The sequence below is a fragment of the Amphimedon queenslandica genome, unplaced genomic scaffold (genome assembly GCF_000090795.2).
Source record: "Amphimedon queenslandica unplaced genomic scaffold, v1.1 AMPQUscaffold_12646, whole genome shotgun sequence".
Classification (NCBI taxonomy): Eukaryota; Metazoa; Porifera; class Demospongiae; order Haplosclerida; family Niphatidae; genus Amphimedon; species Amphimedon queenslandica.
Window position 1 is genome coordinate 2469 of NW_003547118.1, and position 13577 is coordinate 16045.

The following is a 13577-nucleotide window of genomic DNA, read 5'->3' on the forward strand; positions in this document are numbered from 1 at the left end:
TATTAAAAAGATCGTGTACACAACTAATGGTCGTTTATAACTGGTCAGCCAAACTGATAAGGATCTATCCCTGCTCCCGATAGCCAGGCAGCCGTGACTATCCCCTCCCTTTTCTCTCTCGAAAAGGTGAGGATTAAACTGAACCACTTCTATTGCCTTCCGGTGACCTACAAAGTCCATTTCGGTGTTCCAAGTGGTTCGGTCGATAATACGAGAACTCGGTCCATCATTGTTAAGAGAGTGGGCAGAGACTATGAACCGACCGTCGGGTGACCAGCTCAATCGGAGTACGTGGGTTGTTCCTCCACAATTATGAAATGGTTCTGATATTTTGACTTCCTCTTTCCAGTCAGAGGTCCTCCAAACGCGAAGGGACTTGTCATCAGATTGTGAAGCAAGATATTTACCAACAGGATCCCAAGAAACACCTAACAATAACAATAACAATAACAATAATAATAATAACAATAACAATAATAATAATAACAATAATAATAACAATAATAATAATAATGATATACTGTACAGTACCTTTAACAAGTCCAGTGTGCGATTCAATGATGGCTACTTTCTCTGGAAACTTTAGTGTGTTCCATATGATAATAGTGTTGTCGATACTAGCTGACGCCAGGTACTTCCTGTCATGTGACCAGGACAGATCCAGCACGTCACCATTATGACCTCTCAGTACGTGGCCACACCCCCACTGCTCGTACACAGGGTTTTCTAATCCCAGTTTCCCATCAGTTTTATAGCGAAGGCTCCATATTATAATAATACTATCATCACTACCACTGGCGAGGTAGTGTCCATCACGTGACCATCGTGTGACGTTAACACAACCGGAGTGATTCGTTAGTTCCACCAACAGTTTAGGTACATCACTGATGGGCTCTTCCCTCACTGGGGCCATGTTCCAAATAATGATCTTACCACTGCCGTCATCAGCCTGGCCTCCAGTAGCAAACCTGTTAATTTTAAGTAAGATGAAATCATTATTGATTGTATCACCTCGTGCCATCAGGATGTATATCAATGGAGAATATCGGCTGTCCTTTATCATGTTTAACCCAATTAGGTTTGAATATCTTCATTTCTAGAATCTACCCTCCCTACACTAAGTACACTTAAAACTGGGCACCTGCCCCTGCTAGGAGGAGCTATATTGATTATTAAAAACCACACCTCGTAGATTAATTAATTTTAATAATTATAATGGTAATAGTAGTTTTTACTAGTAAGTGATATTTTAGTGCAAGTGCTTCTCAATCATAACTTTTGGTTCTCTTGACTTTCCTCCTTCTTTAACAGGAGGAGGAAAAACTGTCTGGTTGCCGTGGTAACCACAATCTCCCAGTTGTTCTTTATTAAACATTGTCATTGCCTCCTTGTTCAAGGCACACACTCCTCTCATGAAAGCTTTCTTCAAATTTTCTTCGAATGAATCTCTTTCTTTATAAAGTCTGCTCAGTTCCTCCTCTCTCTCCTCCAACAACTTCTCAAACTAAAAACAAAATGGAGTAAGTCATTCTTGTGTCTTCCCTTTCCTTCAGTTACTGTCTTTATTTCTTTGTTGTGACTTGCTTTAAGTTTCTGGCATACTTCCTCTGCTCTTACTTGACAAGCTTTCTGTACTCTCTCTCTCCATTTATTTTGTATAATTCCAAACCATGTCTGCAATGCTTTTCTCTTTAGTTTATAATTATAATGCTTTACAGCCAAAGTACTAGTAAATATCTATAGTACAAATGATGATGATGATGAAATTAAGTGATAGCAAACTTCTCTTTTTTCATCATTGTGCTGCCCCCTCCACATTGAAAATGATCTAGCTAAACCAATTCGGTCTTTCTACAATAAGACAACAGCTAACTTATTAATTAATCAGTAAATGTATCAATGTTACTTGTTTCTGCAGAGATTTAGTTAACCGTTGGATGATTTCATCTTTTTTGTCAATTGATAATTGGAAAGTTGTCAAAAGTCCATTAATTCTATTGATTTGTGACTGAAGCAGCCGATTCTGAGACACTAAACTAGGGAAAAAAACAACAGCTAATTAACTATAAATTAATATTGCTATCTACTCATTAATTTCTTGAAGAGTAGCTGCTTTTTGTTGTTCTCTTGATCTGATCTGAGCCTGTTCAAATTCAGCCTACAGAAAGGTACTTGATAATAAGAATATAACTACCTGAAGCTCACGTACTAATACGTTCCTTTTCAAATCAGAACACCATCTGTCCATTTGCTCACCTAATCTCATCAGCTCATGATCATTGGACTTTGGCTTGTTAGTGTCCATTTTAAATGAAACTCTATCAGTTAATTAAATAAAACCATTACTACAACATAATGAAATACTTTGGCTCATTATTAGCGGAAGGTTGAGGGTGTGGTGGTGAAACTGCAGGAAAGTAATGACATTCATTATTGTCAATTGATTCATTGTCTCCCTCTTCTTGATAATCAGGTATATCCAAATGACTCACTAAACAAGCAAACAAACAAGTAAATAAAAGTATACCAGTCTAACCTTGTACAGAATGCACTCCAGGTCCACTAGCTGCTGGTGTAGTCTCTTCATTATGACTCTGCTGTTTCAGAACTCCTTTAATCTTTCCATCAAAGTTTGGAGTGACCACAGCATAACGGAGAAGGTCCTCATATTCCTCTCTGAGTCCAGTGGAGACTGAACTACCTTTACTGCCTCTGGATTCCTCTGGAGAAGAGGCTCCGTCACTGTTGTTTGTACTACTGTCAGACTCCATTTTGAATTATTGAGGGGAGTGGTCACTGTCTTACTGAGCATGCTCAGATTGAATTGCCGGGAACTGGTAGACTATCTGCCACCCAATGTTTTTATCCAGTCTAGAGAAGTACATTTGTAAGCCAGGTCATAGTTATTCCCAAAGCAATAATAATATATGTTTAGTAGAGCAGCCAGGAGTAGTTGATGTATCTGCTGGTTATGGTGCTCCTTTAAATCAGTCGGTGCTCCAGTCCTGGGAGAGATTGAAGGGCCTCACTTTAACTGACGACATCAGAGACTTTTACATGAGCCATGATGGAGCATACCTTATATGGAAATACAATCACAACAGTTAAATGCCATTATTTTTGTGAGCTATAAACTAATTCTTGTTGCTATAGGAAACAGTATTGTTTTGGGTAACATTACTATTAATTCATTGGACGATCTATCTGTTTTTAACCCTTTTAACACATGTGCCAATACATGTACGCCATCTCTGTACGACTTACAAGACAAGAATGATGATTGGGATCCATTTTACTGTATAAATAATAAAATTATCATTATTAGCAGTTGTCCTGACACTGGACATACATGCCTTGTGTTTGATGAAAGTAAGACCATAGATATTATGGTAAGACAATGCTAATACTTAAATTGATTACTATGAATAGAAAAGTTTATAACATGAAGTCAACATATAGCAACTGCCAAAATTTTGAAAAATACCCAAGGCTATAGCCCATGGTTTTTTTCAAAAAATTGCCCCGAAATCACCCCAAATTTTTATTACATTTTCTGATACATATTGATGTCCTTATGCTGTGTAGAAAGTTTGAGCTGATTCCGACTTCAATTTTTCAAGTTTGTGCCATTTTAAGAAAATGCCAAAATCCTGAAAAATACCCAAGGCTATAGTCCATGGTTTTTTTCAAAAAATGGCTCCAAAACCACCCCAAATTTTTATTACATTTTCTGATACATATTGATGTCCTTATGCTATGTAGAATGTTTTAAGTCAATTCTGACTTTAATTATTTACAAATTATGGCCATTATTTATTACTTGAATAGATTCATTATTTAGAGGAATTTGGTTGATTGATTTAGCTCTTAATTGTCACTTAATGTGTGACACATTTTCTGATTACCTGAGGTTGTGCCAAGTGCATTTAGGATTAATCCAATGGCCATATTCTCTAGTTGGACTTGATGTCAGCAATCATTATAAAGTAGGAATTAATCATTATTGTATTGTATTAATATTATTTCAGGCTTGGTTTGAAATATTTATTCCTAAAAGATTTTTGATCAATAATAAAGAACAAGAACAAGATGATGATAGTAGTCCTGTGTCAGTTCATTTGACCACACCTAACTTCTCATTGTACAATCAAAGACCAATGAAATAACAACAGTTCAGTGTTATTATTAGTAACAACAGTTCAGTGTTATTATTAGTAACAACAGTTCAGTGTTATTATTAGTAACAACAGTTTGGTGTTATTATTAGTAACAATAAATTATCAACAATACAGGAAAGAGTGGCAGGGGACTAGAATTAATTAATCAATTATAAAAAATAATAATTGAATTGTTATTTTTTTGTAAAAGCATTTTGTGTAGTCTCTAGAGCTTGTTTCTTTAACTTAATGTGTGTGTCAGGTCAGCAATGGAGAGGAGGAGGTCTACATGAATCCTATACTACCATCAGGACCTTTGGGTTGCCGAACAACAGTTCTAAATATAGACACACTATGATGTAATGTTACTAACAATAGAAACATACACTAAAGCAGAAGATCCTTTAGTTGAGCCATGGCGTAGTCTCTCTGGTCTGCCTTGAGGAGTTGTTGTTTTCTTAACATAAATGGCACTGTCTTTCTGACTCCTCTGACTGAACATTGTCTTAAATTGGACTTCATCTCCTGAACTTAATTCACTAAATTCACAGCCATCTGCAAGGAAATGAAGCCACACCCAGACCACACACACACATTACCTGACATTGAGTTTTTGTGAAAGAAAACAGAAATAGTTTCTCCATTATCATCTTTATAATTAATGAAACCAAACTAATAAATGGATGACAATAAGAACCAGTCCAGGTCCAGTCATTACAGTTAATACACACTCATTAATCATGTGACTTTTACCATACTAGTAATTCATGTCAAGTGAGAAAATTGGATCATGTGACTTTTACCATACTAGTAATTCACGTCAAGTGAGAAAATTGGGTCAACACAGGTACATGCACAGTTACCATTAGGTGGTTAGGCTATGGGTGGGGTCAATATACAGTTGACCCTTTGACTTATGCTACTGTACTACACTACACTAGGTCTCACTTGGTCTTTGATACGTTCAACCGTTCCTCTCATTAGCTCTTTCTTGTTTGTTATATTAACTGCTCTGTAAGTCCCACTCAGCTCATTGTATCCCAACTGAAAATTAACCTGTTAATTAATATTAATGTTATAATCAGCTATTAATAACAGTCGTACTGTTTCTCCAGTTTGTAGTAATATCTTATGGTCACTGATGCTAGTGAAACTGTAAGGGATGCACTCACCACCAACCAATGGAATATCTAACACTGGCTTTATTAGACCTTCATATTCATCCTACATGCATTAATAATTAATAATAATAATAATAACTAGGCGAATGTAAAACATTGAGGGGCGAGCAAAACGATTAACATTTCGATTAGCAATATACAATGTTTATATAGACAATGATCGACAATGATGTAGTGGCTATTAAATGTTGAATGTCGATGTCAATACACTAATGCAGAATTTGCAAGCATGGAAGGAATTTCATAGTTTCTAGCTTTGAGTGAAAAATCTCTGCAGTTATATAGATCTAGGATGGAAGATGGTTGGTCTCAGAAGCCAGGAGACTCCATTTGTTGTCTTTGGGTGTGACAAGACCATCTCTAGCATTTCTACGCATTGGACCTCCTCGCTCTTTTCTCCTCCTCATGCTCATTACGAAGAAGTCGACGAGCTTCAAGAGCATCTTCTTGTGAATAACTCATGCTTTAAGCTTCAGCTTCTCTTGTTTTTTGAATACTCTTGTCTCTTGAACTCCTCTCGTCCAGTGATTACTGAAGTTGCTCTTGGTTTTTGCACGTGGTACCGTAATTATCAAAGTTATCATTTTAAAATGTGTGATTATTATTTTTTATAGACGCATAAATAGAGGTGACCTACGTGTACAAACAAACAAACAAACAAACAGACATACTCGACTCGACTATGTGGGGCTCACTTTTGCTCGCCCCAATAATAATAATAATAATAATAATAATAATAATAATAAATAAATAAATAAATAACTCACTGAGCTGTCAGAACTCTTCATTGGTCTCACTATGACTCCTTCATAAGCTTCAGGTTGTACAGTCTAAAGTGATGATGTCATATTGTGTCATGTGATGTCATTAGGTACTTCTCTCCTAACAGATCCTGGCTCCAGTTTTCTTATTTCATCTGCTGACAGTCGCCCGTTCTTTTTTACCAAACCAAATTCAACTTCGTCTAATAACTTTAAATCTTTTGGGTCACAATATTTATTGCATGAACTATTAAATACAATTAAAATTATTAATTAATCAATAACTAGATGTACTGTACCTGAATGGAAAGAATATTTCACAGTCGTGTTCTTCAGTTTCTATGAATCCAAAACCTTCTTTCAATACGGAGACAACTCCCTGGAGTGACAATCAGTATACAGATCTATCTATATGTACATTATACTTTGAATCTCAGTGAGTGTCCTTTATGAAGTATCTTTATATTGACAGCATAGACCAAACCATCGTAAGACCTGTTGGCTATCTGGAACTGAACCTAGTGGTGTGGCCAGGGAGTCGTTATAAAGTGAGTGTGGCTTACTTTATCCCCAAACTGCACAGATTCAGTCGACCAGTAAAATGGAATAAATTCTTCCTTGTCACTATACACGTATTCCAGCAAACCACATGGACTTTCACTAACAAACAAACAAACAAATAAAATAAAGAAGTGATGACGATGCACTTTTGTATCCTCAGTACGTTTGGTCTGCTCCTGCTAATGTCAGTAGGTAGCTCCTCCTTCACTGTCCCAGTCAGCAATTCTTTGTGAAGTATTTCAAACTGGACAGTGAGTGCAGGTAGTAGGGCGATCCTAACTGCGTGTTCCCTCTCATTGGTGTAGTCTGACTGGACTGTGAACTCAACCTCTGTACTAGTGCTTAGCTGTGCTTCCTTTAATGTGTCAATACATGAATCATGCACATATACTAGAGAGTGTCTGTCTTACTGAATCAATCACTTCATTGACATGAAAGAACATTCTGCAGTCTCTCTTAGCACATCTAATGAATCCAAATCCATCTCTTAGGGCAGCTATTATACCCTAAACAACAAACAACAACAATAACAACAACAACAATAATAACAACAACAGTATGATACATGATACTAACTCTTTCTCTGGTTTTATTCTGTTCCTCAACTAGTTTAATCAAGGACACTTTAGTAGCACGAGTGGATCCATCTCTTCTGTCCGTAGCTATTCTAAAACTGACCAGGTCCCCAACACACATCGTGTAACTGCCCAATTGGTCCCTCTCTGTGTAGGACAGCACTGAACTGGAGGGAGGGAGTGAAAGACCTCATGACGTTCCCTTACCTTCCAATCACTGGATCATATATGATCTTCCCTTCACTTGCTTCACACTAACAGTAACCACAGTAACGATAACCATGACAACATAAAACCACACCTACCACTTTCCCTCTTCCGTGAGTGAAAGACCTGATGACTGGTGCCTTGATGACCCCTTCAAACTGATCCTCTCCGATAATATCAAAGGAGACCGAACCATGAGGGAGGACTTTGATCTGGCAGGCTACGTGCTTTCCTTGCCTGTTTTGAATGACAAACTCAACTGATGCACCCAAAATGAGTTTAGTATCTTCGCCATGATCAACTTCACTGTAGTGAAAAAATATCTAAAGAAATAAATTCAGTTATTGCAGTACTTGATAAAATAACTCACATCTTGGACAATGTCAGCTCTTTCAATAAATCCAAATGAATCTTTTAAACTTTTAATAATTCCCCGAGTTTTATTAACTTTAGCTTCCTGTACCAATCGAACTAATCTAGCACTAAGGGCACCAGTTCTAATCAATAACAAAAACAATGAATAACAATTACTGATAGTAAACCTCTTATTCTGTGCCATATAAAACGATACTTCATCTCCAGTATGTATCTCCCTGTCATCATTAATATCAGTGAATCCGTAAGACACAAAGAAACACTCCTAATGGACACAGTCACTCATAAGACACACAGCCATTCTCCTACCCCTTTTGCTTCATAAACAATCCGTCCTATCCCCAGATCAGGTTCATCTTGACTGGTACTAGCTCTACGTCCACCAAAAGCAGAGTAATTCCTCACCAGCAATGGCTCCTGCTCCACTTTACCCAGTAGTCTTTCTTCACTGAGAGATTCAAATGACACAGTCCCAGGTGGCAGGCATACAACACGCCGAGCAATTAGCTTGCCTTTACTGGCATCTGTAGTTACCTCAAACTCCACCTCATCTGAAAACAACAATAAAAACAAAAACTTGACAAAAACTACAACCTCCAGGCTGTATCTCATTAGGATCTCCATTGTATTGTGAAAAATGGAAGAATATAGATTCATTTCTTTCACAACAAGAGATAAACCCATAAGACCCCTATTAATAATATTGATAATATTGATATAAATAATCCAGTCATAACGTACACATACCATTGTCTTTGTGACTATACCAGTCTCTCTATACATGTAATAAATGAACAACTTCCCATATAAAATAGACATTACCTGTGAGACTTTGGCATTGACGATGTAAAAGAAGAGAAACCTTGAAGGCCATTATTACCCTGCCAGTGATGAAGACTAGTGATAATAGTTAATATACATACCCTTTGTTGGAGTAGCGTCATGATAAATATCAAAAATGATGAAAAAGAAAATGATTAGGAAAAAGGGCAGCAACACAAATACTATTATTATAAAATGAAGTTGAGTTGAGTTGAAAGTGTTAAAAACTGGTAGAAGGGAAAGGTTCAAAACCTAAAGCATAAGAAAAGGTAAAACAATGACAAGATAGAGAGACTTACATGATGAAAATAAAGTAGAAACAAACAAAGAGGGGGAGAGAGAGAGAGGGAGGAAGAGGGAGAAAAAGAGATGATTCAATGGCCTATGAGAAGATTGAGTTTACGGAAGTATCCTGAACCACATTTAGTATACTGGAATGTTATGGGTTGTCATAGCAACTCTCAGTGGTAAACAAGATGGCAGACATCACAGTTGAGAAAACTCTTGCTCTCATAAAGCCTGATGCCATGAACTGGGCTGATGAAATCATCGAAGAGATTAAAAGGAATGGATTCAAAATCTTGCAAGTAAATCTTGTGGTTAATAGAAAATATATCATGTAAGATTATTGGACAGAAGAGAAGGATTCAACTCAGCCCCGAAGAAGCAGCCAACTTTTATGCTGAACACTACGGGAAAATGTTCTTTCCTAGTCTTGTAGCATTCATGAGTTCAAGTGACATTATAGTTATGGTACTGGCAAAACAAAATGCAATAAAAGAATGGAAGGAATTACTGGGACCAACTGACTCAAGGAGAGCTAAAGTAGACAATACTAAACACAATAAATTAATATTAATTATTATTATTATTATTATTATTATAGGAAGAGGAGCCAAGGTCACTGAGAGCTTGTTATGGTCATGACAATACAAAGAATGCCCTCCATGGCAGTGACAGTGAATATGCTGCTGACAAAGAAATAAAGTTTATGTTTCCAGATGGTAAGGACTATTGGTGGGACTTTATTGCATACTGAACTGAATTAGCATACAGTATCATGGAACCAGTTGAAAGAGGAACTGCAATGAAAGACTATCTTAGATCTCAAGTCAATCCAACTTTAGTAAAAGGACTGACGGAACTTTGTCATGAAAAACCTGATGATCCATTAGTAAGAGAACATCATTATACCAAAATAATAACAGTATTATCATATTATTAACAGGAGTGGTTGGCTCAATGGATATTAAAGAACAATCCAAACAAACCACAGGTTGAAACTATTTAACTTAACAATAAAAAAAAATAATAATAATAAAAAAAGTTAAGAAACACAATACTTGTTCAATTCAGGATGTTTGGTTACATAATGCTGTAAATAAGTACAAGACACACGTATCCTTAGGTTGTTATTGCTAACATGAGCAAACAATGCCTGTAATAATAATGAATACAATACTTCATCACAATGATACAAAGATCACTTACTTGAGCTAGTACTGCCCCTAGACCTTTCCCACGCTGACTAGGAGGCACTTCGGTGTGATAGGCATCCCATGTATTACCTCCTTCATCTCTGTAAAGCAGAACAGCTTCTTCTTCATCAATAACTATACTGAACTTACGTAAGGAAGGACTGTGAGTAGCCTGGACACCAGCCATTATCAGCAATCGAATTCAGCAATGTTCTGATATGTAATAACCACACCTACCAATTAGAATCTAACTCAGGCCCAATGAGCAGACTACAAAAGAGCCAGAACTATTTTGACAACCTGCAGCCGTAATGTCAATCCCATCACACAAAGGCTCTGTCCAGGCTGTACATTACTACCTACTTAGGAGCTAGGACTTAGTTGAAAAATGAACACTTTGCTAATTACAAGTAGCATCATTGTAGGTTGAGGTTGCAAGTGCTTGCAACCCATTCAATGATCCTCAATAGGTGTACCTATACCATATTAACCTTGCTATACAAGTACATTCATAGCATTACCTATAATACCTTATAACCTCTGACCTTTACAATGTAAATATGCCTACATTTGCTTCCGATCCAGTTTGGATTTTCTATGATTTTTTAAAGTTGCTCCAAAACTGGACAAAAGTCCCTGTACTATAGTACAGGGATTTTTCAAAAATTTTACAAAAAGTGACAAGTAGAAAATTCCTCAATTTTATTACATTTCCTGATGCATATACATGTACTTATGCAGTGTAGAGAGATTGAGCAGATTCCAATCAAGTTTGGATTTTCTATGATTTTTTTAAAGTTGCTAAAAAAATGGTTAAAAGTCCCTGTACTATAGTACAGGGATTTTTGTACAATTTCACAAAAATTGTCAAGTAGAAAATTCCTCAATTTTGTTACATTTCCTGATGCATATACATGTACTTATGCAGTTTAGAGAGATTGAGCTGTTTCCGATCAAGTTTAGATTTTTTAAAGTTGTTCAAAAATCGGACAAAAGTCCCTGCACTATAGTACAGGGATTTTTGTAAAATTTCACAAAAAGTGACAAGTAGAAAATTCCTCAATTTTGTTACATTTCCTGATGCATATACATGCACTTATGCAGTATAGATAAATTGAGCAGATTCCGATCAAGTTTGGATTTTCTATGATTTTTTAAAGTTGCTCAAAAATTGGACAAAAGTCACTGCACTATAGTACAGGGATTTTTCAAAAATTTCACAAAAATTGGCAAGTAGAAAATTCCTCAATTTTGTTACATTTCCAGATGCTTATACATGTACTTATGCAGTGTAGAGAGATTGAGCAGATTCCGATCAAGTTTGGATTTTCTATGATTTTTTAAAGTTGCTCAAAAATTGGACAAAAGTCACTGCACTATAGTACAGGGATTTTTCAAAAATTTCACAAAAATTGGCAAGTAGAAAATTCCTAAATTTTATTACATTTCCTGATGCATATACATGTACTTATGCAGTGTAGAGAGATTGAGCTGTTTCCGATTAAGTTTGAATTTTTTATGATTTCTTAAAAGTTGCTCTAAAATTGGTTAAAAGTCCCTGTACTATAGTACAGGGATTTTTCAAAAATTTCATAAAAATTCACAAGTAGAAAATTCCTCAATTTTATTACATTTCCTGATGCATATACATGTACTTATGCAGTGTAGAGAGATTGAGCTGTTTCCGATCAGGTTTAGAATTTTTATGATTTTTTAAAGTTGTTCAAAAATCGGACAAAAGTCTCTGTACTATAGTACAGGGATTGTTGTAAAATTTCACAAAAAGTGACAAGTAGAAAATTCCTCAATTTTGTTACATTTCCTGATGCATATACATGTACTTATGCAGTGTAGAGAGATTGGGCTGATTCCGATCAAGTTTGGATTTTCTATGATTTTTTTAAGTTGCTCAAAAATCAGACAAAAGTCCCTGTACTATAGTATAGGGATTTTTCAAAAATTTCACAAAAATTGGCAAGTAAAAAATTCCTCAATTTTGTTACATTTCCTGATGCATATACATGTACTTATGCAGTGTAGAGAGATTGGGCTGATTCCGATCAAGTTTGGATTTTCTATGATTTTTTTAAGTTGCTCAAAAATCAGACAAAAGTCACTGCACTATAGTACAGGGATTTTTCAAAAATTTCACAAAAATTGGCAAGTAAAAAATTCCTCAATTTTGTTACATTTCCTGATGCATACTCATGTACTTATGCAGTGTTGAGAGATTGAGCTGATTCCGATCAAGTTTGGATTTTCTATGATTTTTTAAGTTGCTTCAAAATCGGACAAAAGTCCCTGTACTATAGTACACGGATTTTTGTAAAATTTCACAAAAATTGACAAGTAGAAAATTCCTCAATTTTATTACATTTCCTGATGCATATACATGTACTTATGCTGTGTAGAGAGATTGAGCAGATTCCAATTAAGTTTAGATTTTTTATGATTTTTTAAAATTTGCTCAAAAATCAGACAAAAGTCCCTGTACTATAGTACAGGGATTTTTCAAAAATTTCACAAAAATTGACAAGTAGAAAATTCCTCAATTTTATTACATTACCTGATGCATATACATGTACTTATGGTGTGTAGAAAGATTGAGCAGATTCCAATCAAGTTTGGATTTTCTATGATTTTAAAAATTTGCTTAAATCAGGTGAGTGGGTTGAAGAAGTGTTCCTTCATTGAAGCATCAGACAATAGACTAATGGACCTACCACACTCCATTGGTCTCCTATCATCACTGACCGACCTCTACCTCCAGAATAACCTTCTCACCTAACTACCTGTGTCCTTTAGTTAGTCGTTGTTGCTATTATTGTTTATTTATTTGTTTATTTGTTTGTTGTTAGGTTATTTAAAGAGTTTAAAGGTGTGTAATGTCTCCAGTAACAGGTTAATGTTCCTCCCTGAGTCAATAGGAGGGTATGTTGTACCACTAGTGTACTGTACTAATATGGTACTGTACTGATTATCACTTGTAATGTGTGTGTGTGTGCCTGTGAATCTCAGTGGTATTATATGTACTGTGGGCAATAGTTAGTTTATTAATTGATGGGTGGAGTCATTGTTAATTAGTAGGTTTGGTTATCATTAATAGGTTGCAGAGTTTGACTGAATTCAACTTATCGCAAAACCACATCAATGTAAGATAACTAATAGTGTAACTGTATTATCATTCCAGTATATCCTGTCCAGTGTTGGTGGTATGAAGTGTCTCAGTTTATTGAACTTTGATGAGAACAGACTAGAACACTTGCCAAAAGAAGTACTGACATTATTTATTTATTTATTTATTTATTAATTTATTATTATTATTATTATTATTATTATTATTATTATTATTATTATTATTATTATTATTACAGATAGGTGGTTGCTCCTCATTAACAGTCCTTGCCCTAAGGAACAATTGGCTGAGGTCCATTCCTTCATCAATAGCTCAGTTGAGCAG

The 13577-nt window shown here is 35.7% G+C and overlaps 7 protein-coding genes across 7 annotated transcripts in view; 3 read left to right on the top strand and 4 right to left on the bottom strand.

Annotated features, from left to right (window-relative positions):
• The window catches only part of LOC100631712 (protein HIRA-like), a 3035-nt gene extending 1851 nt beyond the window's left edge, over positions 1-1184 (bottom strand). The window contains exons 1-3 of the mRNA XM_020003463.1: positions 1012-1184; positions 532-968; positions 20-428 (exon numbers count right to left, since the gene is read on the bottom strand). Coding sequence (XP_019859022.1) covers positions 20-428; positions 532-968; positions 1012-1094 — 929 coding nt within the window. The 5' untranslated portion in view covers positions 1095-1184. The remainder of the gene's footprint in view (positions 1-19; positions 429-531; positions 969-1011) is intronic.
• Positions 1185-1189: 5 nt separating this feature from the next.
• On the bottom strand, positions 1190-2792 carry LOC100631837 (centrosomal protein POC5-like). The gene is made up of 8 exons (XM_003390265.2): positions 2537-2792; positions 2365-2491; positions 2210-2318; positions 2088-2158; positions 1907-2036; positions 1783-1851; positions 1558-1737; positions 1190-1504 (listed from the first exon to the last, which is right to left on the bottom strand). Exons 1-8 carry the CDS (start codon positions 2769-2771, stop codon positions 1250-1252), a joined length of 1176 nt encoding a protein of 391 aa, XP_003390313.1. The 5' UTR covers positions 2772-2792; the 3' UTR covers positions 1190-1249.
• A 16-nt stretch (positions 2793-2808) lies between these two features.
• Positions 2809-4388, top strand: LOC100641859 (tubulin polyglutamylase complex subunit 2-like). The gene is made up of 5 exons (XM_003390259.2): positions 2809-2887; positions 2936-3103; positions 3154-3369; positions 3829-3986; positions 4029-4388. Exons 1-5 carry the CDS (start codon positions 2857-2859, stop codon positions 4164-4166), a joined length of 711 nt encoding a protein of 236 aa, XP_003390307.1. The 5' UTR covers positions 2809-2856; the 3' UTR covers positions 4167-4388.
• On the bottom strand, positions 4295-9053 carry LOC100631963 (cold shock domain-containing protein E1-like). Its single transcript, XM_011409014.2, has 23 exons — positions 8939-9053; positions 8741-8891; positions 8640-8698; positions 8565-8592; positions 8412-8508; positions 8127-8368; positions 7985-8082; positions 7813-7939; positions 7541-7765; positions 7443-7489; positions 7237-7402; positions 7071-7166; positions 6807-7015; positions 6663-6759; positions 6525-6617; positions 6399-6478; positions 6214-6346; positions 6106-6168; positions 5262-5381; positions 5106-5213; positions 4757-4829; positions 4544-4712; positions 4295-4494 (listed from the first exon to the last, which is right to left on the bottom strand). The coding sequence occupies exons 2-23, from the start codon at positions 8759-8761 to the stop codon at positions 4443-4445; spliced, it is 2403 nt and encodes an 800-aa protein (XP_011407316.2). The 5' UTR covers positions 8762-8891; positions 8939-9053; the 3' UTR covers positions 4295-4442.
• A 34-nt stretch (positions 9054-9087) lies between these two features.
• LOC100641985 (nucleoside diphosphate kinase homolog 5-like) lies at positions 9088-10012 on the top strand. The gene is made up of 5 exons (XM_003390260.3): positions 9088-9226; positions 9276-9464; positions 9526-9643; positions 9689-9813; positions 9868-10012. The coding sequence occupies exons 1-5, from the start codon at positions 9116-9118 to the stop codon at positions 9928-9930; spliced, it is 606 nt and encodes a 201-aa protein (XP_003390308.1). The 5' UTR covers positions 9088-9115; the 3' UTR covers positions 9931-10012.
• On the bottom strand, positions 9856-10711 carry LOC100642111 (protein NATD1-like). Its single transcript, XM_003390261.3, has 2 exons — positions 10131-10711; positions 9856-10077 (listed from the first exon to the last, which is right to left on the bottom strand). The coding sequence occupies exons 1-2, from the start codon at positions 10302-10304 to the stop codon at positions 9967-9969; spliced, it is 285 nt and encodes a 94-aa protein (XP_003390309.1). The 5' UTR covers positions 10305-10711; the 3' UTR covers positions 9856-9966.
• Positions 10712-12753: 2042 nt separating this feature from the next.
• The window catches only part of LOC109587225 (leucine-rich repeat-containing protein 1-like), a 3307-nt gene continuing 2483 nt past the window's right edge, over positions 12754-13577 (top strand). The window contains exons 1-5 of the mRNA XM_020003464.1: positions 12754-12921; positions 12976-13048; positions 13224-13269; positions 13308-13391; positions 13492-13573. Coding sequence (XP_019859023.1) covers positions 13023-13048; positions 13224-13269; positions 13308-13391; positions 13492-13573 — 238 coding nt within the window. The 5' untranslated portion in view covers positions 12754-12921; positions 12976-13022. The remainder of the gene's footprint in view (positions 12922-12975; positions 13049-13223; positions 13270-13307; positions 13392-13491; positions 13574-13577) is intronic.

What these genes read in the sequence shown, in the direction of transcription:
- LOC100631837 (XM_003390265.2), bottom strand. Translation starts at nt 2,771, where the DNA reads ATGGAGTCTGACAGTAGTACAAACAACAGTGACGGAGCCTCTTCTCCA. An exon ending in ATTTGAAAAGGAACGTATTA is followed by an intron (nt 2,159 to 2,209) that starts GTACGTGAGCTT and finishes ACCTTTCTGTAG; the next exon opens with GCTGAATTTGAACAGGCTCA. An exon ending in ACTCTTCAAGAAATTAATGA is followed by an intron (nt 2,037 to 2,087) that starts GTAGATAGCAAT and finishes TTTTTTCCCTAG; the next exon opens with TTTAGTGTCTCAGAATCGGC.
- LOC100641859 (XM_003390259.2), top strand. Translation starts at nt 2,857, where the DNA reads ATGTTTTTATCCAGTCTAGAGAAGTACATTT. An exon ending in ATGGAAATACAATCACAACA is followed by an intron (nt 3,104 to 3,153) that starts GTTAAATGCCAT and finishes TTGTTGCTATAG; the next exon opens with GAAACAGTATTGTTTTGGGT. An exon ending in ATGTCAGCAATCATTATAAA is followed by an intron (nt 3,987 to 4,028) that starts GTAGGAATTAAT and finishes ATATTATTTCAG; the next exon opens with GCTTGGTTTGAAATATTTAT.
- LOC100631963 (XM_011409014.2), bottom strand. Translation starts at nt 8,761, where the DNA reads ATGACGCTACTCCAACAAAGG. An exon ending in GAAATATTCTTTCCATTCAG is followed by an intron (nt 6,347 to 6,398) that starts GTACAGTACATC and finishes TGTATTTAATAG; the next exon opens with TTCATGCAATAAATATTGTG. An exon ending in AAAGGATCTTCTGCTTTAGT is followed by an intron (nt 4,495 to 4,543) that starts GTATGTTTCTAT and finishes GTCTATATTTAG; the next exon opens with AACTGTTGTTCGGCAACCCA.
- LOC100641985 (XM_003390260.3), top strand. Translation starts at nt 9,116, where the DNA reads ATGGCAGACATCACAGTTGAGAAAACTCTTGCTCTCATAAAGCCTGAT. An exon ending in CTGACTCAAGGAGAGCTAAA is followed by an intron (nt 9,465 to 9,525) that starts GTAGACAATACT and finishes TTATTATTATAG; the next exon opens with GAAGAGGAGCCAAGGTCACT. An exon ending in AAAGTTTATGTTTCCAGATG is followed by an intron (nt 9,644 to 9,688) that starts GTAAGGACTATT and finishes GAACTGAATTAG; the next exon opens with CATACAGTATCATGGAACCA.
- LOC100642111 (XM_003390261.3), bottom strand. Translation starts at nt 10,304, where the DNA reads ATGGCTGGTGTCCAGGCTACTCACAGTCCTTCCTTACGTAAGTTCAGT. An exon ending in TAGGGGCAGTACTAGCTCAA is followed by an intron (nt 10,078 to 10,130) that starts GTAAGTGATCTT and finishes TTATTATTACAG; the next exon opens with GCATTGTTTGCTCATGTTAG.